The following is a 13,752-nucleotide window of genomic DNA, read 5'->3' as shown; positions in this document are numbered from 1 at the left end:
CTGTACATTAGCACTCAAGTTGGATTCTCAGGCAGTGCAGAACCTATGATATTAGCTTGAGAGGAACTCTCAGTGCCTCGCGCAGATCTTAGTAAGATATTTTATGTGGGATCTATGCTCTCATTTCATGTTTTGTAATTTTTCATCTATTTTTGGCCGATATTTTCTATATAAGAAAAAAATATGGTTAACCAATAGCCCGATAACTTTCTGAATTTTTGGCGGGGGGAGAGAAGAGCAGATGCGATTTTCAGATTCTCTCAGCTTCAAGCAGAAAGTACACCCATGAGTAGCTAAATGCATTGCAATAGACCAACATCTCATATGCTTTGGGTGATTTCTTATTTGTGAACTGCCTTTAATGTCAAATAGGCAGCGTTAGCCTTGAGGAGCTGCATTTCTTATATGGACAGATTTGGGTATTTGCTCTGTCAAGAGTAAATTTAAATTCCTGTGGGCATCATGTAAACTCACTCTGGGGAAGTTCGGCAGAGGCATCCTCAGATTCTATATTAACACGTAATTGTTTCATATCTAATTGGATGAAAGCTTGTCCCAGCCTCTGCCTAATGCCCAGAAATGGATGGAAATTAGAAAGCCTACATACTAGATATTTTTGCATCTTGCAAAAACCATTTATTGTACGCAATAAGCAATTAATTGATTGGCTGTGTGTATATTTTGTCCTCCTGTATTAATTGTGCCAGGGGAAAAAATGTTGGTTACATTTTTGCTGTCTCTAATGTGTGCTGCTTCTCATCCAACAAGCCGATTGTCATCAGCCATGTCCTTTCCCGTGGTCACCCGCTTTACCCAGGGTAGGAAAATAATATGCAACAGCCTTGGGGGACTCTACAGGCAATTGATATTTTCTCTGTTTTTTCCAATGTACAACCAAAGTGTTACCAACAGTTCTCTCTGCATTTTTTTTCTGGGTCAAGACTGTTAATGTGAACTAAGACCTGTGTTCAATCCCTTCAGCTCCCTTCCAGCTGCCTTGCTGTGTGTGACCTTGCCATTAACTACCGCTCTTCCTCTCGTCCCATCCAACCCCATGGTTATAGCCAAGATGTCCATCTACAAGAGAATGAGACGGGCATGTTGTTTTGATTGCGGACGTTCTGAGCGTGACTGCTCGTGCATGTCAGGCCGTGTGCGTGGTAACGTGGACACCCTTGAGAGAGCCTTCCCACTTTCTTCTGTCTCTGTTAATGATTGCTCCACCACTTTCCGTGCCTGTAAGTTTAACCCCAACACATACAGTTCCATGTCTGTGCTGTCTGTGGCATCACCCCCGTCTCGTGTCGTGCCCTGTGGTGCTGTGAGTCAGTCGGGCTGATGTTTTCCTCCCAGTGTATGTGGTGGTGTGTTGCCCTCGCTGCCTGTGTCACTGTGTACGTGCTGGGGAGGCCTCCCTCCCTATTCTGTGAACGTGTTGTGTTTCTTGTAAGAGCGTGCAGGCTGTGATATTATAATCCAGTGATATTATTCCTCTCTCCTTTAAATAAATATGCTTGGAAATTAATGTGAAAGCACATCAAACACTATATTGGTACAGAGATGCATGGGAATGTATATCTTACTATTTGGGGAAAGGGGTTAGACATCGGATTGGGTCGAAAGGAGGAAGGAAAACGGTGTAGAGAGAACAAGCCAACTCTGGCATGAAATTGCTTTTAGTGAGCTTAGATACTTTCCAAAATATAACAGGGTTTCAATGCAGATGGGTATTTTTTTTTTTTTTTTTTTTTACTGTGTCCCCCTAACCTGTATCTCATTCCTCCAGTGCCAGATTGCCTACTATGCTCTGAAAAAGAATCTGCCAACCTATACAGACCGCTGGTTTCTAGAGCTTCCCCTCAAAAAGATGACTCATTCAAAGGATCAGTCCATTAATATCTTTCATTTTTTTCTAGAAATATAGCCCCCTGTTTAAGGTATCTTGTAGCAATTGTGATTCCAAATAACAACAAAAATCATAAGCCGAGAAGCATCGTGGTTTCCTTGAGTCCATCGTGCAGCCTTGGGGTCAGTCTTTGTCCCCCACAAATTCAGAGGTGTTCAGGAGTCTCTCAGGGTCTTGCAGTGACAGCTGGCGAGGCTGAGCTACACCAGATTCCCGAGCACCTTTCCCTCCTCCCAACACTATCCTTGTCTTCAGCATGGACTTTGCTTGTGTTTTACTGATATGGTACGTGGGTGATGCTACTGAAAGCTCCAGCTTGTTCACTGAGGGACCTCTTCTAAGGGCAGAAGAGGTTGTGCTTTGCTTGAGGACTTGGATACCTTAAAGTATGGCTGTCACCTTATTTTCACATTTTTGGTAGCATGGGTGGTAGAAGACAGTCCTTCTGTGTTCATCCCTTCCTCTTGAAAGCACCCACCACGTGTGTTGGTAACCATATTATCCGTTCGCTTTTCTTCCAAGTGCCCAGAGCTGGTTGAACTAAATTTTCACCAGCAGCAGTTAATTTATACTGGCAACAAGGAGGGAAAAGAGCCTGCGGTCCCAGCATGGTGTGCTTGTGTGGCAGTGATCTACGGGGCGTCCAGGGCTGAGGGAGCCCTCGCGTTACTGTATGCAGTGGAGTGTGCCATGCCCAGTGCTGACGTTTGAAACTACGGTTCAGGTCTGAGACATTATTGTGCTTGGAGCGGTCTTAGAGGCATTTGGAAAAGTTCGATCTAGGACCAGAGAATCATCATCGTCTCTGATTTATGATTCACTGCTCCATCAGAACAGTGCCGAGGGACAGGATTCACTTTTTAAAGTGATACTGAATAGACGTGGTGTTGAGAGGGATTTTGGACTGTCCCATCATATTGGCCTAAAATCCTAGGAAGGAAATTTCCTTTAAATCTTTCTTGCACATGCCATCGTACGTGCCCTTACTCCTTTATTCTCATCACAGTTCTGTCTGGTTCATGTGACACCACCAAGGTGAACTCGGTCACAACCATACAAAGAATTTGTTTGTCTACGATGTATGGCAAGACACCAGGTTCAAAGACAGGAGCTGGGGAGGAGGAGTGGAGGGGTGAGCTGTGGTGGCCCAGTTTGGCCACATCTCTTTGATTGATGGTGGTGAATGTAAGCACCAGCCCCCTCGGTTACCCATCTAAGGCCCAACTTCTACTTTCACATAACCGCTAGGCTCTAAAACCTTGGCCAGAGATCCAGTGGAGAAAAGGAAGGAGCCACTCAGGCTCTAAACTAAGGCCTGTGGTCATGTCTTGGCACCGGCCACCCATACCAATCACAGCAAATCTGTGTCCCCTACGTGAGGCCCATGATACCCAGTGTGTGCAATTTCCATCTTATCCAGGAGAAACCATAATTGGAGGGATTTCTCAGCTCTGCAATTTAATCCAAGTGTTGATGGAGGCCAGGAGGAGAAAAACTTGGGGTGGGATGGTCCCGTCTTCTCAGAAACATCCTGGGCATGAGACTGCTGTCTTTCTACCCCTCCAGCATCAGCTCCACCGTGGAAAATGTGGAGCTTTGGGCTGTGTGTCGAAGGCGTAACTGGTACTGACAGCTTGGGGGGGGTGGGGTTTGCCTCCTCTGTTTTCATCAGTCTCCCCGCCGTCGTCACTCCGTCAAACAAAAGCAGATTTCATCCATCCCTGTGTGAGTCCACTCACCTTTGACCATTAATAATAAGTTAGAAAAATCCATTCCAATTTGAGCCCCTTCGTGGGCCCACATAAGCCCTTCTTCTCCAATTAAAGAATGTCTACGTCTACGCAGAATTCCTCTGGCAGAGCTCCAATAGCAATCCCCGGGCTTCCCTCGCTGGTGGTGGGGTTGGGTGGTGCCCATTGGACAGAGCTGGTTGCCTCAAAGAGCAGTGGTGAGAGTGGGCTTTTCATTAAATATGAGCAGATGTGAAACGTAGAGGGTTTGACAATTAGAAATGGCAGGAGAAGGGCCCTTGAATCAAAGTGAGGTCAGATGGGCGGATCAGATTACTTCTCTTACATTCTTTAGTTGTTCTGAAAATCATTTTGAATTAGTGTCAGCGGAGCCGTGATGGGTTTTGCCCTTTGTCTTTTATGCTGGGGCTGTATTGTTTCCCAAGACACTCATTAAAGGTCATTATATTATTACAGAGCTTGCTTTGGTCGCAGTTTCCCAGTTGAGCCGGTGTGCTCTGGGGACTGTCCGATTCCTTCTCTTTTGCCTTTCGTCTACCTCTTTACTATTTTTTTTTTTTTTTCTTATAAGGGGAAAGATTTCCGTTTTCGAGGGACGGTAAATTGAAACACAAAGTCCCATTATGTGTTTTCTGAAGTGGGAAGAGAAGTAGCCAGTTCCCAGAGGAGTGGCAATATATTAAAAGTGTTCACACAGTCTTAGAACTCTGCTTCCTAACAGCAAGCCCTGCCTGCTCCGTGTACCTCTCCTTGGAGGTGTGGCCCATTACACCGTTCCCCTTGCTGCTAAGTCACATACTTTTCTAACGGTTGTCTCCTTCTGTTGAACTCGTGGGATGTCAGGCCACACTGTGCTGACAAAAAGATTTGCAGAGAAGGGGAGGCAGAAGACTTAAAAAGCAGTAAGAGAAGTTACGCAAAGAGTGACCAGTAAGGACTCATCACAAGGCTATTCTATTTTTGGCAAGACTGAATCATTCAATACGGTGGGCTAGAATTGGTGTGCAGAGCATCATTTTTGGATCGTTCCAATTTTGTTTCCACTTTGGATGATCCTGGGCAAAAGTACCAGCTCTCTTAGAAGACTCTAAGATGGTACGGGCCCCAGACTTTCCACAAGTAGCTATGTTCTAATACTGTCAAACATAAAAAATATATGGCTAGCAACGTCCATACAGCCGTCAATATAGATTGAGGTTCTAATCTGTTCCACTTCCCCTCCATATAATTTTGTAAAATAGTACCTTTTCTCTGTTCCGAATTTATTCTTGTTATTTCATTCTTGCTCGATGTCTGATTGCTAAGTCTAATAGAAAGGGGACAATTAAAATTATGATGCAGTGACAGCATAAGAGCCTATTGATTCAGACCTGCTGAGGACTGCCTGACATGATGCTGGTCACAAACCGTCAGTAACCCTGACATGAACAAGTTAATCATGTGCTCGAAGAGAAACAGATCTTTAAACTTGTACTTGGAGATAGTTTCAGCCAAAGGACATGTGTGATCACTCACACCAACCTTTCAATTTACTAATAGTTTAAAGCTGCACAATTACATACACCCACTTGCAAACTACTGTAGCTAATTTTAAGTGGTGCACGACTTTTCTTTCGGGTGTAAATATAATACAAGGAGGCATTCAACTCCAGTGGTTCGGTCGAGAGGAGAAGTCCGATACGATTAGGTTGAAGGGAGACATACCAAAATCAGTTTAGTGTAATCTTGAGTCTTGTCCGATAATAAGCAAAAATCAGCTTATCCCGAGTAGCCTTTGGTTTGTACAGGCAGAGAATTAACATTGTCAATAGAACTAAATTCACTCTACTAAACTAATGGCATCTCGAAGTACATAAAATCAGATACTGGGGCAGGGAGTGCAAATAGCTCTAGGAAAGTGTCTATAATAGGACACACCCTGTGCTGACAGTCTCCAGTGCCTGTTGCAGGGAGATTTAATTTAATAAGCTGCCTTTAAAAATCAACAGCCCATAATTATCTCAGTCCTTTTCTGTGGGTATAGTTTTGGGCGACCTTCTCAAGCTCCCCAGTCCTAAATTTTATTTGTTTATTTTACTCTGGACCTTGAAAACCAAGACTCTCTCTTCCCACTACCACCATCAGTGATAGAAAGTAAGAAAACAGATAGGCAAAGCACACTCAGCCCAAATCAATTTAATCATTGTTCTCCCTGTAGTTTTTAAAGCCTATTCATTCTGGGTCTGCAGTTTCTCCCATTTTCTCATGCTTACTGGTGCAGTGCCTCTCCTTCTCTCCCTCCCTCCCTCCCTCCCTCCCTCCCTCTCTCCCTCTCTCTCTCTCCCTCCCTCCCTCCCTCCCTCCCTCTCCCACCTCTCTCTCTCTCTCTCTCTCACACACACACACACACACACACACACACACACACACACACACACTATCCATTTACTGCTGCTAACACTAAAGCACCCTTTGGATTCTACCCTAGCTCTTTAGCTACCTTGGCCCATGTGTCCTGATTTGGCCATTTGCACTTCATTGCAGGAAGTGAAAACAGGAAGGCAACTTGGCCTAGGCAACCATTTAATCATTCCATGAGTAATGGACCTGGGAGGGCATCTTAGGGCACTTTTGTTGTTAGAAGGCAAGGCTACAGAAGCCAGTGCCTCTCCTTTGATTTTCTGGTAGCCACATTCAGCAGCGGGGTGACACGAAGCACGATGCCTTCCTACTTGCTTATATGGTGGTCAGCTCATTGTAAGGCAGCCATCATGCTTGAACAAAGTTTCCTTTGAAAAGAATCCTTTTAATTGCCCATCTCTAAAGAGCTCCAAACAAACCATGTTTTTATTCATAATAAATAACTGGGTTTTTTTCAGTCTAGTGTCAGGTGAAGAAGTAATTGACTTGCATTTTGAGACCCCGTTGTACTCTCTTCCTCCTCCAAAATAGTTGAATTCTTTAAGATAAATATGCTGTGAAGAGGTACCACATGTAGATGAAAGAGAAAGGGAAAAGTAGGCAAACAACAGCCAACTTTTCACAAGAAGTCCTTTGAAGCAGAGCTGGGAGACAAGAAGTAGAAAAGTCGGAAAGAGGAAAGGGTGCTCTGTGTTTACCCCCGTCACTTGGACACCTCCCTCCCCAGGGATATGATGCTTTAATAAGTGACTGGTCTCCTCAAGGACGAACCAGAAAAGATGTTGGCATGCCACAAGTAAGCTAGGCAGAAGTCCTTATGCAAGGTGACATGGAAATTATGTTTGCATTTTTATTTCAGGACAGTGGCCAGTTGTCACCATACTCACCCTGACAGCTCCTACCACCAGGCAGTGGACTCTGCCTCTTACCTCCGTGGAGGAGGGGAGAAGTGGCCAGTTAGCTCTCCATCCCCCCCACCCCCTGCTATCTCAGGCGACAGATGCCAGGGCCAGCCCGCCTTTCACTTGAGCTTTCTTGTCAAGGCTGTGCCTTGAGCCCAAATCCTGACCTTTACTGTATGAAATAAAGTACTGATGAACAAGCAGAGGTTTAGAATTAGAGCAGGCTTGGAGCAAATGTCAAGTCCATCTCTGCTTCCCTCCTCCACCTGCACCAGGAGCCTGGATTAGACCCAGGCTGGAGTTTGCAGCGCCTTAGGCTTTATGGGTCTGGGGAGACATAACTTATTAACAAAGAGTTATTAAATTTTTATCAATTTTACAACACAATGTAAATGCCTCCCATGAATCTACATTGTATTCATTATCATTTAAAACGTTAATTAAGTCAAAGTTGCATTTAATTTCTCTCTAAATGGGCCTTTGGGAAGAGGCTTTTAGAAACATCTGTGGGAGCGTGCAGCTCGTGGAGACAGGGAATCAGGACATTCCCGCATTCAGGACAGCGCCCTGAGTTGATTGCTATCGCGTGTCTGTGGCTAATTTGTTGTGATGCGCTGGGGCATTGTCTTGAATTAGCATCAGACCAACGATGGTGTAAAGCCATCGGAGAGAGGCTTGCAGGGCGGCGGCCTTAGGCTGCACCACATCCTGCTTCCAAATCCCATCCAGACGGAAATGAGCAGTTGATCGGCAGCGTTCTGGTCTCAATCAGACCTAGGGATCCTCCCTTCTCATACGGTGCCCATCATTTCAGTTGGGTGCTCCTTGATCTGAGATGGACATTTGTCATCTGGCCCAACAAATGTAGGACATTTGCCAGCGTGCTTACAGGCAAGTTCTCAGTGCTTGGGATCTTTGATGCGCATTTAAGCCTAGAAGCGATGGAGCACAGAACAGCGTAAATGGGAACCGTTTTCCGAATAGAGTGGATGTAGAGATTACAAACAGGTCATACCCATCGGTGAGGAGGAAAGAAGAGTGAAGCCTACTAAGATTTGCTGAAAAATTGCTTTCCTCTTCTGAGGCGAGGTTGACACCTCTGCTGTTAGTGTGTGTGTATTCCTAGGAACCGAGGCTTATGTGGTGGTGCTGGGAAATGGCCAACTGCTTAACTTGCGTTCACGTTAAGACTAGACTTAGTGTCTACTCTTACTGTATGCAGGGGACTCTGCCAGCCCTGCAAGGGGGTGTGTGTATGTGGGTACGTGTATGTTAGTTACTGTTGTTATTGTCAAATTGAACCCACACGTGGCATTTGCTGCATTGCAGGCACTGCTCTGTGCCCTGTACGGATATTACTTAATCCTTACCGTGGGGTAGGGAGTAACTGTTATTTGCCGTTGAGGCAGCTGTAAACTGAGGCATCTGTGCATTGACAGATGAGGCAACTGAGGCACAGAGAGGTTAAGTGACTTGCCAAGGGTCACATGGCGAGTCGGTGGTGGGGCTGGCATTTGAGGATAGGCTGGACAGTTGGTTCTTCAGTCTAGGGAGCAAAATGAGTTACTCTTTTCCTTACTCAGTTGAAGAAGATGGGTATGTCAGTCTGTCTCCAAGGAAGGAGAAGAAAGACGAGGATTCCAGTCCTGAGAGCTGGAGACAGCGTTGGGGGCGTTGTGAGAGAGGAGGGCAAAGTGCTTGGCAGTGCAAAGGCCCAGAGGTCACCTCCTGTTGGTCAGCCGAGGAAGAGTCCCACAGGAGAGGACAGTTCAGATGTGCCTTGGAGGATGGGAGGCAAAGGGTGTCCTGCCTGACAGCACGAGAGAGGGCGTGGCAGTGGAGGGGGGCGCAGAGGGCCGGAGCCTCCTGTCTAACAGCTGGTCACCCAGTTTGGCTGGAGCTTAAGACCTGTGCCTGGGAGCGAGGGGAGAGGAGCCTTGAAGGTGAGCAGGGCCCTGTTATGGCACTGTATTCACACGTAATACAATAGAAAGCATTCAAGGGATTTGATCAGGGGAATGAGCCACAGAGGCTTTGTTTTGGGAGGACTTCAGTGGCGGCTCTGGGAAGAGGGGCTGGAGCTGAGGGCCTTGGGAGCCATCCTGTGAGGGTGGAGAAGACCAGCGGGGGGCCGGGGGGTGGCTGGGGGGGGGACATGTGCTAGGAGGAGGCAGGAGTGAGCTGCTCCGAGAAGCCTGGGAAGGAAGACGATCTAACGGCCTCTAGGACTCCCAGCTGAAGCACATTATCCAAATACAATTCCAAGAAGTTAAAATCATTTTAAAGAAATTTTAATTGATGGCGCTGAAGCGGTTGAATTCCATTAGTTAAATTTCTTGAGCTTAATTCTCCCCAGCTGACTCAGCAGTCATTGTGCTTCCCATTTGGGCTCCGTGGAGTCGTTGTCTTCTTGGAGAATTTCCTGAGATCTTGGCTGGGCCTGGAGACCTACTGGACTGTCTCCACTGCCCCTGGTCTTGGAGATCCACTCCATCTATTTTTTTTTTTTTTTTTGGAACCAGTATTTCTTCTTCTTCCCTTACCAGCCTCTGCATTTCCAACAAGACCCACATCTTGAGTGTGTTGATGGGGGCAGAGCCAGGCAGCTCTGAATCGCTGGCATGAATGGCCTTGAACCAGGCTGGGCGGCAGAAACAAAGCAACGAGGGCCACCAGCTGGGGCATGTGGCCAGCCCTGAGGGTCGTGGCTCGTGCTGCCTGAGGTGGCTTCAGTTAGAGCTCCTGGGAATTCTTTTTTAAATCCCTGTGTATGGCAAGGTGACTTTCTCCTCCCATCTTTCTCAGGGAGACAGCATGTCTCCTTCCATCTGTGGAGGGAAAAAAATAATAAAGTGCTTCACATCCCATTCACTGAAAATCCGCTGTTGTTTCCAGCCAGCATCGGACTCTGGTAGAAATACAAAACACATTTCCTGTGAAGTACGGCCACACAAAATCCGAGGAAGTCGTGTGGCATTTCTAAGTACCGTGGAGCAATTTTCTTTTCCTTTTTATTTCTCTGTGCACAAGAATTTGATCTGCGTTCATTGTGTCTGTATGTCAGCACCCATGACTGGAGATTTATGCACACCTTTGACCTCAGAGGGTCATTGAAACAGCACAGAAAAGCACGTGAGTCCTGAGCTCCCTCGAAGTGGGGGAGTGTGTGTGCTGAGAATGCCAACTCCTGGCATTCTCTCCGAGGTTTTCTCCTGAACCAACATTCTTTTTTTTTTTTTTTTTTTTTGGCCGCCTTGCACAGCTTGTGGGATCTTAGTTCCCTGACCAGGGATCAAACCCGTGCCCCCTACAGTGGGAGCACGGAGTTCCTAACCCCTGGACTACCGGGGAAGTCCATCATGTTGGATTACCTAGGTAATCAAGGAATCCTCCATCCTTACATTTGCTTACCAGAGTGTTGCTTCCCTAGCCAAACACCTTTCCAAGGAGAATCTAACTGGGCAGAAACAAGTTCAGCATGGTCAGACCCACACAGCTGAAATTTCAGAGAGCATCGAAAAGACCTTTTTATAAATAGTCAGTTCCTGGTTTGCAGAGAGCTTCTAGACAAGCCCGTAGATTTTTTTTTTCTGAGGAGACATTCTTCTGATCCCCAGCTCAGATGAGCTGGGGAAAAGGTCTGAAGATTCCAAAGTGGCCTCTTCCTTCTCTGACCATTTCATCTGGTCATCCGCGGAAGGAGCTGTCCTCCCACAACCAAGGGAAATAGCAAGAGAAACATTCTTCTGGCCTCGTGGAGTAAAGCTGAAAGCCCTGCTTTTATCCCGTTCAACATGGCAGGGTGAGTACCACCAAATACTCCAAAAGCAACAGAGAAAACCCTGTGCAAACTCAGAGTGGGAGCTCTTGAGGCAGGTCCGCGTCAGGGATGATCAGCTGCACTGAACGACTTTGAAATGAAATGAGAAAGACTGCTCCTCAGAGCTGAAGCCACACAAGATGGTACCTGCAAGGGCCGTCTTCTGGGAGTGGAGCTGACTGCTTGCCTTCATGTGATCTTCCTTTTGGCCCTTGGCAGCTTTCTGGGCTGGAGCCAGTTGGATTGCACTCAGTCAAGAAAAGACCTGGGGGCTGCCTGCCTTCCCTCCAAGGCCAGAAATGTACTATGCTAGAATCCTTGGCTGGGCTTTGTATGTTGGCAAGAATACCTGAGTAGGAAGTGGCCTGAAGGATTCCAGCTCAGTAAATATTTGATGAGTGAAAGAATGAATAAATGAAGGGATTCTCAGCCATTAGTTAAAGGGATAGATGGTCAGCCAGAAGCAGGATGGCCCCGGATCTGTGAAGTTTCCTAAAACTTTCTAAGCCGCTTACAATATAGTGTGTGTGTGTAGATATAGATAGAAATATAAAGATGTACATATAGATACAGAAATATATATAGTGTGTGTGTAGATATAAAGATATAGATATATAGATATATAGTGTGTGTGCATATATAAATATAGATATATATAGTGGGTATATATAGATATAAAGATAGATACAGATATATAGATATATATAATGTGTGTGTATATATAAATATATAGATATATATAGGGTGTGTATTTATAGATATATAGGTAAAGATATAGATACAGATATATAGATATATACATAGTGTGTGTGAGTACAATCTTCTTGGATCCCAGTTGGAGACATCCCACAATTAGGATATAAGAAGATTCACAGGGGATAATGTAGCGAGAAAAAGAAAAACTAGGACGTAACTGAGGGATCTTGAAAATTATCAGCTAGGAGGTACAATCCATATTCTTTGTGAAGGTTAAACATTGGGAAAGAAGATCTAGAAACAAAGACCGAAAAAAAAAATCATGGTAGGCAAAAACCCACCAGTGTTTCAAATGAGAGACAGGGATACCACCGCACAAAGTGTCCATGTGTATGTAGAGCATGTATCCTAGAAAATCAAGGACTTGTGACATTTGCATTCCGTTTTACTAATTTTGATGAACCTGATCACTTTCGTGAGTCAGGGTGGCACAAAAATAATAATGCATCAGGTGGGACCAATATGAGAAAAGGGGCCCATTTGTAAAGAGCCGTAGCCATTTGCCGATGACCAAGTCAGCCTGCCGAACTGCGGAGACATGTTTGAGGCCACTCTTGACCATTAAGATCATTGACTCTGACTTGAGGTGGGCAGATCCAATCGTATAGCACCCAAGTGACAGTTCCTCCCACCTTGAGGTGTCTGAAGGCTGTGTGTCTCATGGATATTTTCTGTTGTGTCATTTTTCTGTGTATTCTGCTCGAGACATGGAGTGGGCAGGGAGCTTTCTTGATTGCTCACAGACCTCTCTCAGGCTGTATCAAGCCTTCCCTTACCTTTGAGTGGCTTTGAATTGCTCTCTGCACTTTCTCAAGGTTGATCTGGCCATTTCTTCCGTGCAGATGAGTAAATTTCCACATATGGCTTGTAACATAACCAACTGAGAGAACACGTCCAGCAGGGATGCTTCCAAGCCAAAGCCCTAAACAGGTGTTACTGAAAAGGGAGGTACAATGACCTGCAGAGAAAAGAGACGTGCAGTGAAAGTGACAGAATGAAACTTGCTAAGAGTGCAGGCAGGGATGAGGTACAGACGCAGGTCATGTGGCCTGGAGGTCTTGGCACGCAGATGTGAAATATGCAAGGTGCTAGTTGCTGGAAGGGCCACTCCGTCATGGTTTTCTTCCATGAAGACGAAGATGGGTTCTGATAGGCAGACATCTCCTGTCTTTTCTCTGAATCATAGTAGGGGATTCCCAAGCCATTCCCCTCACTGTGCGGTGAACTAAGTGATCTCCTTGGCAATTAAAGCCTGAAATTCTAGGAAAGCTTAGGGCAGGGAAAAAGAGAGAAGGGGTGAGATTTGTGTGTTTTCTGAGGACTTTGAAATCAGTCCTGGTGCAGTCATGTTTTTTTTTTTTTTTAATAAATTTATTTATTATTTATTTATTTATTTATGGCTGTGTTGGGTCTTCGTTTCTGTGCGAGGGCTTTCTCTAGTTGCGGCGAGCGGGGACCACTCCTCATCGCGGTGTGCGGGCCTCTCACTGTCGCGGCCTCTCTTGTTGCGGAGCACAGGCTCCAGACGCGCAGGCTCAGTAGTTGTGGCTCACGGGCCCAGTTGCTCCGCGGCATGTGGGATCTTCCCAGACCAGGGCTCGAACCCGTGTCCCCTGCATTGGCAGGCAGATTCTCAACCACTGCGCCACCAGGGAAGCCCCAGTCATGTTTTGATATGTTCACGAAATGGTTGCTCAGTGGATGCTGACTGCTGTAACGAGAGTAATGCCTTACACACGTATGAGTCCTTATACTTCTCAAAGCACCTGCATCCTCTTATTTTATCTAGGCAATCCCAGAATAGATGTCTTCCTTTACTGTTGTGGGGCTTTGGGCCAGCTCCAGAACCTCTCTATTCCTTAGTTTCCTCATCTGTAAAATGGAGATAATAATAGGACCTATCTCATGGACCAACTGTGACTCTGTGTCTCATCATTCCTCATCTTACTGAAACTACCTCATGAGTTTTCCATCTCTAAAATGGACATAGAGCTAGCGACATGGAGTTAGTTCAGTGTGTTTTTGGAAGATGAAGGTTGGAGAGCAAACAAGAGGGGAACAGATGGTGGGGAGAGAGAACATTTCTTTTAAATTCTATCCAAATTTCTTTTCTTGATGGTGGTCTTGATCTCAACCCATCTTTGAGGTCTGGATGGTGTTAAGGCTTCACATCATCACCTTTTCTAAGTTTCTTTATGAGCAGTTGGGCTCTGCTCC

At 45.8% G+C, this 13,752-nt stretch overlaps 1 protein-coding gene and 1 long non-coding RNA gene across 17 annotated transcripts in view; one reads left to right on the top strand and one right to left on the bottom strand.

The window, feature by feature from the left end:
* KCNMA1 (potassium calcium-activated channel subfamily M alpha 1) overlaps positions 1–13,752 on the top strand; it is a 775,994-nt gene that overhangs the window by 644,629 nt on the left and 117,613 nt on the right. For 9 of the 16 annotated variants that reach the window (XR_014249397.1, XM_082408745.1, XM_082408752.1 and 6 more), the window contains one exon: positions 1,065–1,238. The exons of the other annotated variants lie outside the window; for them this stretch is intronic. Coding sequence is in view for 8 of the 9 variants with exons in the window: in XM_082408745.1 (XP_082264871.1) it covers positions 1,065–1,238 (174 nt within the window). In the remaining variant the exon portion in view is untranslated. The remainder of the gene's footprint in view (positions 1–1,064; positions 1,239–13,752) is intronic. 16 annotated transcript variants of the gene reach the window in all.
* The window catches only part of LOC309604608, a 555,802-nt gene that overhangs the window by 537,501 nt on the left and 4,549 nt on the right, over positions 1–13,752 (bottom strand). The gene's annotated exons all lie outside the window — the stretch shown is intronic.

This window comes from Balaenoptera borealis (assembly GCF_965194805.1).
Source record: "Balaenoptera borealis genome assembly, chromosome: 10".
Taxonomy (NCBI): Eukaryota; Metazoa; Chordata; class Mammalia; order Artiodactyla; family Balaenopteridae; genus Balaenoptera; species Balaenoptera borealis.
The sequence above is the reverse complement of the archived record's forward strand: the minus strand, read 5'-3'. Positions and strand labels throughout refer to the sequence as shown.